The sequence below is a fragment of the Hyperoodon ampullatus genome (genome assembly GCF_949752795.1).
Source record: "Hyperoodon ampullatus genome assembly, chromosome: 16".
NCBI lineage: Eukaryota > Metazoa > Chordata > Mammalia > Artiodactyla > Ziphiidae > Hyperoodon > Hyperoodon ampullatus.
In genome coordinates this window covers 44,751,921-44,766,215 of record NC_136929.1, presented here as the reverse complement: position 1 = coordinate 44,766,215, position 14,295 = coordinate 44,751,921, and the positions used below count along the sequence as shown (strand labels likewise).

The 14,295-nt window shown below is 36.3% G+C and overlaps 2 protein-coding genes across 2 annotated transcripts in view; both read left to right on the top strand.

Moving 5' to 3' along the window:
* The window catches only part of TDRD3 (tudor domain containing 3), a gene marked incomplete at its 5' end in the record, with an annotated part of 202,067 nt that overhangs the window by 176,537 nt on the left and 11,235 nt on the right, over positions 1–14,295 (top strand). The gene's annotated exons all lie outside the window — the stretch shown is intronic.
* Positions 9,001–11,604, top strand: LOC307065102 (trimethylguanosine synthase-like; the record flags this gene model as incomplete). Its single annotated transcript, XM_079721899.1, is given in 5 exon segments — positions 9,001–9,444; positions 9,447–10,253; positions 10,256–10,957; positions 10,960–11,411; positions 11,413–11,604. Coding segments are annotated over 5 exon segments (2,550 nt in total). The 5' UTR covers positions 9,001–9,047.

Here is a 14,295-nt window from a genome sequence, read left to right as displayed (position 1 = left end):
GAGAAGACCTTTACGAGTTTATTAAGTAGAAACTAACAAGTTAACCACTCAGCCAATTTTCAGTAGAGGTTCTCGTTAAGGACCTGATATTTGAAAGTCTGCACAGTGATAATGACTATGCTATTGCCCTGGGACCTCAGCAGAATTCAGTATTGGAAAATGCCCTGTGAAAATGGTTTTAAGCTCTTGCTAGTAACATTAGTATAATCCTAAGAATGTTAACAAAAGTTTCAGGCCTTCTTGAGCTAATTTTCATGCCAGGTAGTGATACATTAAATAGATAAAAATGTTAATTAGGTATTTGAACATTCCCAGATGCAATGACCCTGTGTGTGTTTGGGTGTGCAAGTTTGCAAGCATGTGAGAGGTATCATTGTTTAAAAAATTGTGATAGTTACTAAAATGTTCATTTAGAGTGGCTTATCTCAGTAAGGAGAAGAGAAGAAAATAAGGTAGAAAATTTTTAAACTCCTGTTTAATCTCTTAAAACTTAACCTATTGACTTTTCTATTAACTGACCTATTTACAGAAGGAGATTTTCCTAACATGGACACAGCTTTAAATAAGGAAAAAAATTTTTAAATGCTCATCATAATTTTTGCATGACAGTTATAAAGAGTTGTCTAGCTATGGAATTATAAAACAAAATCCAAATATGAAACCAGTTAAGAACATATGCTGTTCACAATCAAAGAGTTAATTTATAGGCTACCATGGAATATTCTTATTCTGCTATTGAAGTGGACAGCCCTTTCTCATTGCTACCATACCAAAATATTGATAAAGATTTCTGAAAAAAGAGCCTCAACAACTCACTTTCAACTTTCCTAAGAGAGCTTAGGAAAGTTATCTGTCTCAAAGTTTATGCCACAGAATGTGATAACACTCATTAAACAGAAACAATACTATGAGGTTTATCAAATTATGAAATGGATGAACATCCTTTATTTAAAATGTATTATAAGTTCTTAGGTAAATTTAGGAACTTGCCAATTACATATACAAAGCAGAATTGTTTGTATGCATCTAAGCCTCTGAGGATAGATGTCTTGGAACATGTAATAGTTAATGGGAAGAATCTGGTGTGAAAATATTTGTATTGGTGAATTTTACTGCTTTATTGTACTTTCCTTCTCATTAGTAATATTTTTCGGAAGAGTCTCCATGTCTGTGGATACCAAGCGTGGGGGACATTAAGTTGGATGAATTTCATAAAAACAATTACAGTGAGCCCTCTGTACCCACAGGTTCCACTGACCGTGGATCAAAAATATTTGAAAAAAAAAATTATAGGAAGTTCCAAAATGCAAAACTTAACTTCGCTGAATGCAGGCAACAATTTACATAGCATTTACATTGTAATAGATATTATAAGTTATCTAGAGATCATTTAAAGTCTACAGGAGGGTGTGTGTCAGTTATATGCAAATACTATATACCATTTTATATAAGCATGCACAGATTTTGATATAGAGGGGCAGTCCTGGAACCAATCACTCATGGGTATTGAAGGACAAATGTACTGTATTTGGTAAGCTAGTAGGATTTGTCTCAGTAAAGAAGATTACCTCTGGGTTCCTTTCTTCAATGGAAGAAACATGAACATGTTGCTAATTGACCAGATTCTCAGCCTCACTTTTGTATTACATTGGTTATTGACACCAATAATTGTAAAATCACTTTGTAAATGTAAAGTGCCACATCAAGGCTCATTTAGCCTTATGTGTTCTCAACCTCTGTAACTCACTAGAATAATGCAAATTGCTTGACTCAAACCAATAAAAGAAAAAATGTGTTGTATGTGACATTATAAAGAATGGAACTTTACACTTGTGAAGGAGTAATGATAGCTAACTTTATTGAACACTTAATGTTGTACCCAACATTATTCTAAGCTCTTTACTTAACACTAATTTATTTAAAGTATAGTAGCTGCTTATTGATAGTGTAGCCATTTCAGGGTAGTTCATTCTCTCATTGAGTGATTCATAGTAGGTGGTGCTCAGAGTAGATAGCATTGTGGATAATTTGTGTTTTGTAGTAAGAACTATAGCACCTAAAAGATACCACATCCATTTTGTTTTATAATTTCATGATGTATTGAAAATGTAAATGAGATGGAAAGCACTTGATTTTGATCTATTTATATAAGCCTTGTAAAAGTTTAACATGATACGTAATTCTCTCCTTCAGCCTCTGCATCTACTGGGATGTGTGGAAAGAGCATGGATTTTAGAGTCCAGCATAACCTGGGCAAGATACATAATCTTTTGGTTGTCTTAAAGAACATAGTAGCTGCTCAATAAATATTTTGTTCAGTCATCAAATGATTGAAATGCCTGGCACATAGGTTCTTAATTACTTTTGTTTCCATTTCTTTAGTTTTCCTGCAAGGATTTAGAAATAGCAGCCTCCCTTATTGTTCACTTCCTCAGAGTGATATTTGTTGACCCTTGACAGCTGCAGCAATTACTGATTGGAACTTCCAGATCAGGAGTTGGGAAGGAAACCGAAACTGCTTCCTTGTACCATCTTTTTCTTTGAATTAATTTTTTTCCTTTTATATTTCCTGTTAAAGTTTTCTTTTCTGTTTGAATGTTACTAGGATAACAAACTTTTGTATTAAGAGTCTTACAATATAGCCTTAATATAAAAATTCACAAGTCTTTTAAAGTAAACTAGTTTTTCTCATAAAGTGGAAGAACTGCAGTCCCTTTAAGCTCATAGTATTGCCTGCAAAGTTATAAGAATTTCCATCATTTTCTTTCACACTTTTGAAATCCTGTGGTTTATAACAGCCTTCATAAATTGGCGACTTCCATCCCAGCTCTGACACAGAGCTTTTCAGCCTGTCCTGCTGTCAGTGTACGTGCTGCTTGACATTGACAGGATTCTTGTCAAAACCGGGATTTTGGGCTTCCCTGGTGGCGCAGTGGTTGAGAGTCTGCCTGCCGATGCAGGGGACACGGGTTCATGCCCCGGTCCGGGAAGATCCCACATGCCGCGAAGCGGCTGGGCCCGTGCGCCATGGCCGCTGAGGCTGCGCGTCCGGAGCCTGTCCTCCGCAACGGGAGATGCCACAACAGTGAGAGGCCCCCGTACCGCAAAAAAAACAAAACAAAACAAAACAGAAACGGAATTTGCATAAATTAGTGTTTAACCCTGGACAAGCTTTTCCTCCTCGTTTCAGTGCAGCTTTTAAGAGACTGTGCTGCTCTTATCCATAGATAATGAAAGTGAAATTTGACTATTTTATCATACATTTTACACTCTGAAGGAGTACCATAAACTTTACTAGTCTTATTTATTTTTCTTTTTTAAAAAATAAATAAATTTATTTATTTATTTTTGGCTGCGTTGGGTCTTCGTTGCTGTGTGCGGGCTTTCTCTAGTTGCCGCAAGAGGGGGCTACTCTTTGTTGTGGTTCATGGGTTTGTCATTGCCGTGGCTTTTCTTGTTGCAGAGCATGGGCTCCAGGCACACGGGCTTCAGTAGTTGTGGCACACAGGCTCAGTAGTTGTGGCTCATGGGCTCCAGAGCGCTAGCTCAGTAGTTGTGGCGCATGGGCTTAGTTGCTCTGCGGCATGTAGGATCTTCTGGGACCAGGGCCCGTACCCATGTCCCCTGCATTGGCAGGCGGATTCTTAACCACTGCGCCACCAGGGAAGTCCTCTTACTGATTTCTCATTAAGCCCTAATTAGTAATTCTCAGTTTTACCAATTCTTGTACAATACAGACACCATCACTGATAGCCTACTGTCCCTTCTTGTCCAGAGGACCTATTTGCCTTACTTTTTATTTTAATAAGCAGCTTACATTGTATGTGGGGGAGAAAGTGAGAGGAAAGGGAAGGAGTTTCAAGTTGCATAAAGGAGTACACTTTAAATAATCTTATGGATGAATTTAGAATTTTTAAAAAGTTGATTGTTTTACCTTAATACTTTCCGGAAGGTACATATTAAGCATTGTGGATAATTTGTGTTTTACAGTAAGAACTGTAGCACCTAAATGATATCACATCCATTTTGTTTTATTAATTTTATGATGTATTTAAAGCTATTTGTATAAGCACTTGATTTTGATCTATTTCTTGGGTATTTGAAGCACCCAAGAAAATCTTTTGACTCTAATGCAGAGACTTTATACCTTCCTGATTTGTTCTTACCATCATTGTTCCAGCCATGGCTGAATGGAGAAGGAACAATAGCTTAATTCTTGAACTACAAGAATATTTACATATTCAGTAGGAACAAACATTTATTTGCTTTTCCTTTGGGTCTGATGATGAGCAAAGTATTCTCCATAGTATATTATCATTTCCCCCAGCCTCTATTGAACATCACAGATGTTTCAGGTGTGGAATTACATGTGACTAAAAACATGGTTCCTGAATTTCAATAAACCTAGAAATAGTATTATTACAGCAAAATATAATGTTTAGTAGCCTTAATTAAATCAGGTGATATATACTGTCTAATTTTTCTTTACCTAAGTTGATGGAAATGAGTTTGTCTCCCTTATTATTCTTGGAGAAAAGCTTTGTGATACCTTTTCTTTCTTTAACAGTCTAACCATCAAAAATGATTGAGAAGAGAAGCTAAGCTTGGAAAGAAAACGATTTCTTTTAAAAAAAGCTAACTCTTCATATACCGAACATTTTGAAATCTCAACATGAGGGAAAAAAAAAACTCATAAATTTAAGCATACTAAGAGTAATTTATACTTAGGTAACAGTAAGACGATATGTTATATCTTTACGAACATATTGAAATAAGTTAGAATAAATGATTGAGAATGTGAAGATTGGAGTTCCTTCTATACAATGCCTGCTTATAATTGGAACATATACACCAGGCACCATATATGTGTTAACTGATTTAATAACAACAATAACCCTATGAAATAATTATTAGTATTCCCACTTAATACACATGAAAAAGTACAAATCCAAGTTCAGAGCCATTAAGAAACTTGCCTAAAATCATTGAGCTAGTAAGTTGTAGAGCTGATGTTCAGTTTGCAGACTTGCTGACATCATAGCACATGATTTTACACTTTACCTGTAAATGGAGATAAATGATACCAACCTACTTTTTGTATAATGTATATAAAAATTTCATCATAGCAGTAAGTTTGTACTCAATATGTGATACACAGTTTTGGTAAAGTAACTTTCAACTATTTAGTTCATTCAGTCTTAATTCTCTCTTAAAATTTAGAGAATTTTAAATTGAGAAGCAAAGATGTATATGCAAGAGGTATAGGCTAGTATTTCTCAAGGGGCTAGAAAATATTTTACAAAGAGTAGAAAAAGAATCAACCTATTCCTTTAACCTACAGTTCTATTCCTAAGAGCTTAATCTTATACTGTGAATCTGCTTTTATCTTCTAAATTTCACTGGAATCTAGTTTCAGGGTTAAACTACATTTTAGCCACCCATGTATGTTTTAGGTGGTAATCCTCCAATTTCCACTAGGCAAAAAACAAACAAACAAACAAAAAACTAACAAATTACCAAGATAACTTTTTAGAAAAACTGACTTAATATTATATAGTTATTCAGAACACACCAATGATAACACTATGCCAAGGTAGTATCTTTCAATAGTGCATGTATTCAATTACAGTTAAATTTAAAACTTTAGGTTGGGAAAATAATTCTCTTCAAATATACAATGAAATAGACCTGGGAATAGGTTATAGACATTTCATTTGATGACAAGTACAGTATGAGCAAGGAATGATCAAGCAGCTGCTAAAAACATTAAAGTGAAGTCAGATTGCACTAATGATTTTATAGAGTTTGCTCATCATGGGAAATAGTAGTATGTTGCAAGCAGACCATACATGCAATATTATTCTGAATACTAGGTTACATAGAATAGTAAATATTAAAATGTATAAAGGAAAAGATGATCAAGATGATGGGAGATACTGGAAATAATGGTATTTGACAAATGATTCCAGGAACTGAGTCTTTTGATTTTAGAAAATAGAAGACTAAGGGAAAGGCATAATACTTGTTTTAAAATAATTTAAAATCTTCCATATGGCAAAGGAAATAGGCTTAACTAGAAAGCCCGGGTAGTTTGCACTTTCTAGAGAAGGATACAAAGGAGTGGGGTTGGCTGCCTGAGAAAGCCTTAGCATCATTCACCACTTATTTGAAGGAGACAGAACCATCACATCACCTGTGTGTGATGTGTGGGGATGAATTTTGTACCTTGTAGATCAGATCATTGACTCCTGGGGCACCTCACAATTCTAAAACTACAGCTTTTATTAACTAGCCTGATAATTGATAAGGACTTTTAAACATGTTTTCTTTATGTTTCACTAAAGAGTAATAATTTTACTTCATTATGCAGATATTGTTAATATGGGTTGCTGGGTATGTATGGGATTTAAATGTGAAAATGATTATTACATTGTAATCTTATAGATAACTATAAATCTTATAGATAGCTGCTATAAGATTCAAAATTTTAATTCTTTTCCTGTCAATCTTATGTTCCTTAACTTTCACTAATGGGGTGAAAACATTAGCAAATGATTTTATTTCTGTACTGTTAGATATTGCAAACCTTTTCTTAAAGTTATATAAAGCATGTCAAGTTGTCTCCTTTCCCTACTCCAACACTCAGTACTTTTTAATGGCAAAGATCTGGCCTGTATTTTATCAATTTGACATGGAGGGTTTTTTTTCTAATTCTGTTTCTTTAGTCTGTATTACAGGTCACTGAAGCATACGATAAGTATTTGTCTCAAGCGGTCAGTTACATAAAATGTACTTGGCTGACTGTTTTGGAATAAAAAGCAGTCTGGCATTATGATGTGGTAATTATTACTTTCAGAGAAAGAATTACTTTCAGAGAATTCATTCTTAAAGTATATTGTATTAGTTACAAATTTAAGATGTAAAAATGGTATAACTTATGAGGGAGTGAAATGATTAACCACTTGTGATTAGTGCTTACAAGTTTTAACCATAAAATATTCTAAAACATATTTGCTCAATTAGCATATTTAGGAAAGCAGTTGCTTTGCAAGGATAATTTATGGGCATTGACCTGAAAACATATCAACAGGCATAGATAAGCATTTTTCATTATTAATCATCATTGCTATACCTCTGCTGTTTAAATAGTGTTTCTGTTTTTTATGGCATTTGATAAAATTTTAAGGGTATGGTATTGGTATTAAGGCAAGATGTTCAAAGAGGTTAATCACGTTTATTTTTAGCTTTTTCTTAAAATATTCATATTTTATGCAAATAATGTCTTTAACTTTTGATTAATCATTTTCAGTAATGTGTCTTTGCTAATTTTCTCGTTTTATTTGCCCTTTTTCCTCTATAATTAAAAAAGAAGACCTCTTCCTAAAAGAAACAAAAACAGTGATAACAATGGAATGATTATAGTGTGAAATTATTAGTTTTTGTGTATAGATGTTTTTAAAATTTCTGAAGAAATAAAAGGCAAGCAGGTGACAAGAGTCTTTCTCCTTGCATTGGCTCTTTCATTTTCTTCAATGGCTTTTCCACTTTCCTTATCTGACCAAAGCAATTTGAGGAATATTCTTACAATAAACCTGATTTTTAGCAAAATCTGTGAGTCTTGATAGTTTAATTGAAGTGAGCATGTATATATTACTGTCAAAGAATTACTTAATTCAGAATAATAGACAACATATATGGCTTATTTGCTAAACTGTTTTTGAGTATTATCTCATGTAATGCTCCTTGTAAACCTATGAGTTGATTACTGTTGTCTATGTGAGAAAACTGAGATGTAGAGAAGCTGAGTAATGCATGTAGGAAGTGGTGGAGTCTAAACTCAGACTCAGATCTGACCTAACAGACTGAGGTCTTAAATACCAATGCCATAATAAGGTATCTCTCAAGGAAATCTGAGTAGATTGGCATCTTTTGGAGCAGAAATATGCTTCCTACCCTGACTTCTGGACAAGCTTTGGAATCTATTTAACCTTTAGCTTTAAAAGAGGAAATGAGTTGGAGAGAGGTACACATTTTTGCAAATCATATATTCATTCTTTGGACTTCACTATGGCATTTCAATAAAGATGCTGACCATTAAATGTAGTTTATACTAGCCTCAGGGCAGAAGCCATCTACTTATTTAAAATTAATCTTTAGCTAGCTATTAGAAAAAAATAAGCAAAACTGTCTGAAGCAAGAAATGTAAAATATACACTGTGTGATGCCATGAAAAGAACTTTGAGTGGACAGCCCAGGAGTCTTATTGAAGCATGGCCACTTACATAACTTTGGGTAAGTTACTCTGAGCCTTAGCTTGTTCATCTGTAGAAGGATGAGATTAAGTACTTCAAAGCACTGTTGCAAGGATTAAATGAGATAAAATGCCGGGCACATAGTAGAATAATCATTCCCCTTTTTTTCTATTCCAAGTTTTAAATAAAGTTGGGTATGTTTTTGAATGGAAGAGTATCAGTACTTTTATTATTTGAAGTTTGATAAGGGTGACGTTTTCTAGTCTCTTTTTTGTATTATATTCTCCTAGTTGAAATACGGATGCAGCCTTTTGATGTTGAGTTGCATTTTCTTGAGTGTCTAAGCTGCCAAAAATAGCTTGTTTACTTTGTATTAAATAGTAGAAGATCTTAATGATGTTAGAGGAAAGACAATGGTGGTTAGTACTGTATTTGCTTTAACTGTCATTGAAACATCCAGTTTTCTTCCACGTTTAAGTTGTCTTATTTAGGTAGTGCTTTAGTTGGCAGAGTACAGAATAAAACCCTTGAGGTAGTGATTCAGATGATTTCCTAATATCTGATAGAATTATCAATAATCCTTACCTAATTCTTATGTAACTTTAGAGAATATACTCTTCTAAAAAGAGAATATCAGAACAGTGAAATGTCTCAGAGTTCTCCTGAAATTCTACATGATACAGGAATGAAAACATTATATTGCCGTTCCTCCCTGGCAGCCAGGCACGCCTCCACTCCTCCCCTCGGTCCCCAGCAGTGGAACAGCAGCTGGGAGGCCTTCCGGCGCCATTTGCCATGTGGCCCTTCCTCTGTGGTGCTACAATGTACTGCGAGAAGTGGAGCTCCGGGGTGGAGATGTGTCTCTTCCTTGAAGGTCTGTGGGAGGTCTCCTGCGTCCTCTGCCTCTGCTCCAGGGCATTTGTGGGAGATCGGAAATTGTGCAGTTTGGGATTAAAAGGCTACTACGTTAAAGACGATGGCAACAGTGCAGGAGAGCAAGCTACAGAAGAGGAAGAAGGTGGTCATTCCCAGGACACTGCAGAGTCATGTGACAGCAAAGACATAGGCCCAGATGAAAGTGAACTTGATTCTGAGGCTGAACTCATGAGAAGTATGGGGCTGCCACTTCAGTTTGGTAGGGTGTATGCACATAAGAATTTTGAGGTATCTATGAATACTAGAAACAAAGTTAAAATAAAAAAGAGAAAAAACATCAAAAGAAGTACTTAGATGAAATTAAGAGAGAATCTTGGAGACAAGAATGTGAGGAAGATGACATTTTGGCTTCAGATGATCCATCTTCATCTGAGAATGAGAACACCAGAAGGTATAAACTTCGAACCAAAAAAGACATTGAAGGTGAGAATCTTCCTGCTGAAAATACATTATCTCCAAAGCTGGAAATTCTGGAGCTCTGGGAGAAGTACTGGAAGGAATACCGGGGGGAACTGTTGTGGCAAAGCTGGCAAGAAAAGCATGCAGGTCAGACGCCATCCTCGGAACACTGGAACATCCCTAATACAGAGGAGGAATGGGAGCAGCATTATAGCCAGCTGTATTGGTATTATTTGGAACAGTTTCAGTATTGGGAAGCTCAGGGTTGGACCTTTGATGCTTCACAAAGCTGTGATACAGATACTTGTGTGTCTAAAACAGTAGTTGACAACAAGAAAGATGAAAATCGCACGAAAGCAGATGAACTTTCTTCTCCATCTTCATCAATGGGTAGCGAAAGCTCTAGTTCAAGTGATAAAGATCATAATGAAATTCTTGATGGACTTAGTAATATAAGTCTGAATTCAGAGGAAGTAGAACAGAGCCGATTAGATACCTCTGTGAGTTGTGATGGACATCAGTGTTTAAGTGAAGTTAACAGCAGAAGAGAATGCCTTGCTTCGGGCCAAAGTGAACCATGTAATGGAGGAAGCAAGGAAAGCAGCGTGTCTGGGAACAGAAGCACAAGCCAACCAGCTCAGGATTCACAAGAGTCATCAGAAGCAAACACAAAGACAGACCACATCTCATCGGCACTGATGGAGATGAGAGTGGCGAAGATCCACCTGAACAGAAGCCAAACAAATTCAAGAGGAGCCATGAACTGGACATCGATGAAAACCCGGATTCAGACTTTGATGTCGACGGTTCCCTTCTAGGATTCAAGCATGGCTCAGGACAAAAATATGGTGGAATTTCAAATTTCAGTCACCGGCGGGTCAGGTATCCACACAAGTCAAAGTACTTGGACATGAGAAGACAAATCAATATGAAAAACAAACACATCTTCTTCACTGAAGAGCCAGGAAAAACTCTTTTCAAGAAAAGGAAAACTTTGAGTAAGGTAGAAAAATTCCTAAAGTGGGTTAATGAACCAATGGATGAGGAAGCATCGCAGGAGTCAGTTTCTCATAACAACGTGCAAGATACTTGCACAAGCAGTGGTTCAGAGGAACAAGAAGTGTCTGTTGAAAAAGGGGGTGACCCACCGGAGACGAGTGAGCCAGAACCTGGAAAGCGTCGTGCCATGTCTCCAGCTGGGGAAGTGGGAACAGAGAAAACTGACAGGGACAGCACAGAAACAGCAGTGACAGATGAGGGTGACTGCCCCACCCAGGCTGCACCAGACCGTCTTCAGGTAGAAGCCGAAGCTGAAAATAAAAAGAAGAAGAGCAAGAACAGAAAGGGCATTGGTGTGCCTCCTGAGATCACTGCGTGCCCAAGCTGGCGAAGTACTGGGCCCAGAGATACTGGCTCTTCTCCCGCTTTGACGATGGGATTAAATTAGACAGAGAAGGCTGGTTTTCAGTTACACCCGAGAAGATCGCTGAGCACATTGCCGGCAGGGTCAGCCAGTCCTTCCAGTGTGACACCATAGTCGACGCATTTTGTGGAGTTGGAGGAAATACCATTCAGTTTGCCTTAACAGGAAAGACAGTGATTGCCATTGATATTGATCCTGTTAAGATCGATCTTGCTCAGAGTAATGAAGAAATTTATGGGGTAGCGGACAAGACTGAGTTCATCTGTGGAGATTTCCTGCAGCTGGCTTCTCGTTTAAAGGCTGATGTCGTGTTTCTCAGCCCTCCTTGGGGAGGACCAGACTACACCACCGCCAAGATCTTCAACATCAGCACCATGATGTCTCCTGATGGCTTTGAAATTTTTCAGAATTTCCCAGAAGATCACTAATAATATCATTTATTTTCTTCCAAGAAATGCTAATATCGACCAGGTGGCATCCTTGGCTGGGCCTAGAGGGCAAGTGAAAATAGAACAAAACTTTCTTAATAATAGATTGAAGACAATCACTGCTTATTTGGGGGAACTGATCTGCAGATCAGCCTCTGAATCATAGTGAGGTGGTATAGAGATCAAAAGATCATAGTGGTCAGAACACTATTCACTTGGAATTTCTTCTCTGTATTCACTGATACTTTGTACCCATAGTCATGGGTATTTGTACCCTAATACACTTTTTCCCCACATTGATGCGGTATCATCTGGAATTTGCTTTTAAACATCCATTTATTTTATAAAGTTAGTGTTTTATAAGTTTCTATTGAAAAAATATGAAATACTATATTTTGTAATATAGAAGTTTATATTCTTTTTCTATTAAAATGGTGGTGAAAGGAAGAAGAAGAAAAAAAACATTATATTCTCAGCCATGCATTTTGGACCAGTTGCTTAGTAATTAGATTTTGAATCAATTTTGTTTCTTGTCTTGAATCAGTGTGTGTGTTTTTTTTTAAATTAAATTTTATTTATTTTTTTATACAGCAGGTTCTTATTAGTTATCCATTTTATACATATTAGTGTATATATGTCAATCCCACTCTCCTAATTCATCACACCACCACCACTACCCCCACCACTGCCCCCCTTGGTGTCCATACGTTTGTTGGCTACATCTGTGTCTCTGTTTCTGCCCTGCAAACCGGTTCATCTGTACCATTTTTCTAGGTTCCACATATATGCGTTAATGTATGATATTTGTTTTTCTCTTTGTGACTTACTTCACTCTATATGACAGTCTCTAGATCCATCCACATTTCTACAAATGACCCAATTTCGTTCCTTTTTATGGCTAAGTAATATTCTATTGTGTATATGTACCACATCTTCTTTATCCGTTCGTCTGTCGATGGGCATTTAGGTTGCTTCCGTGACCTGGCTATTGTAAATAGTGCTGCAATGAACATTGGGGTGCATGTGTCTTTTTGAATTATGGTTTTCTCTGGGTATGTGCCCAGTAGTCGATTGCTGGGTCTTATGGTAATTCTATTTTTAGTTTTTAAAGGAACCTCCATACTTTTCTCCATAGTGGCTGTATCAATTTACATTCCCACCAACAGCGCAAGAGGGTTCCCTTTTCTCCACACCCTCTCCAGCATTTGTTGTTTGTAGATTTTCTGATGACACCCATTCTAACTGGTGTGAGGTGATACCTCATTGTAGATTTGATTTGCATTTCTCTAATAATTAGTGATGTTGAGCAGCTTTTCATGTGCTTCTTGGCCATCTGTATGTCTTCTTTGGAGAAATGTCTATTTAGATCTTCTGCCGATTTTTTGATTGGGGTTTTTTTTTTTTTAATATTGAGCTGCATGAGCTGTTTATATGTTTTGGAGATTAATCCTTTGTCCGTTGATTCATTTGCAAATATTTTCTCCCATTCTGAGGGTTGTCTTTTCGTCTTGTTTGTAGTTTCCTTTGCTTTGCAAAAGCTTTTAAGTTTCATTAGGTCCCATTTGTTTATTTTTGTTTTTATTTCCATTACTCTAGGAGGTGGATTAAAAAGATCTTGCTGTGATTTATGTCAAAGACTGTTCTTCCTGTGTTTTCCTCTAAGAGTTTTATAGTGTCCTGTCTTACATTTAGGTCTCTAATCCATTTTGAGTTTATTTTTGTGTATGGTGTTAGGGAGTGTTCTAAGTTGATTCTTTTACATGTGGCAGTGTGGGGTTTTTTTCTGCCACAAAATATTTGGTTAAAATAGATTATTACCGGATGTGGTATATTAAACAGATTATCTTAGAGCTGCTCTGAGGGAAAGAGGGATTATATTCTGCATTACACTTTATTCTAAAATGGTATCTTATTTCACTCAAAGTTTCAAAAACAGATAAATTAGTTTATTATCATAACATTTGCTTATGTTTAATGAAGCCTGAGATTTTCATTTTTCCCCATTTAGTTATAGAAGGTGAGTTTGTATTGTCAAATGAGAAATTTAATTCATAGAAGTCAAAAGCAGGGTTTAGATTTTCCCTGTGATAACACACAAAGACAACAGTCTCTGAACTGAGTCAGGGGCCTGTGTTCCCGTTCCTGTTCTTTCAGCAGCTCATTTTCTTATATTAATCAATCCACTCAACCTAACTGGTTCCTAGTGTACAGCAGAGGTTGAACCAGGTTGGGTTTTAGTTTTTGTGCTTTAAGTGTTACAGAACTTGGAAGAACTAAAGAAGAGAAAGCCAAGGGGATACTGCTCACATACACATGTAAAAGCACCTACTGTAACCTGAGCCCATCTATTTTATATTGGAATTCTATATAAAATTTCATTTGAAAGAAGAGTGTCACATTTACCCCAAAAATAGACGATGATAATGTTGATTTTTAAAATTTAAATCTGCTCAATTAGATTATCCCCAAATCCTCTTCCAATTCTGGCATTCACTGTATCTGTATTTCTTGTCCTCATTACTTGGAAGCATAGTGTGAAGGGCAGACAGGACTATGAATCAGAAGACCTACTAACTCAGGTTATGGTACTAATTCCTTGAGCAAATTAGAGCTTCTTAGTTGTTTGGACTAACTGTTCTTTACAGAAGCTATCTGTTTTGTAGTCTGTGGTTCTAGGCTACCACAGACAGACCCAGTTTATTTTGTGGTGGAGTTGTAAATATGGAATTGGAATATATTTTTAAACAAGAATAATTGGTAAACTAAGGTTCAGTGTTGATCATAATACTTGACTCCTGTAGGCACAGCTGTTATCCATAATCTTCAATTACTTTATTACTCTCCAATTTTCAGTTAC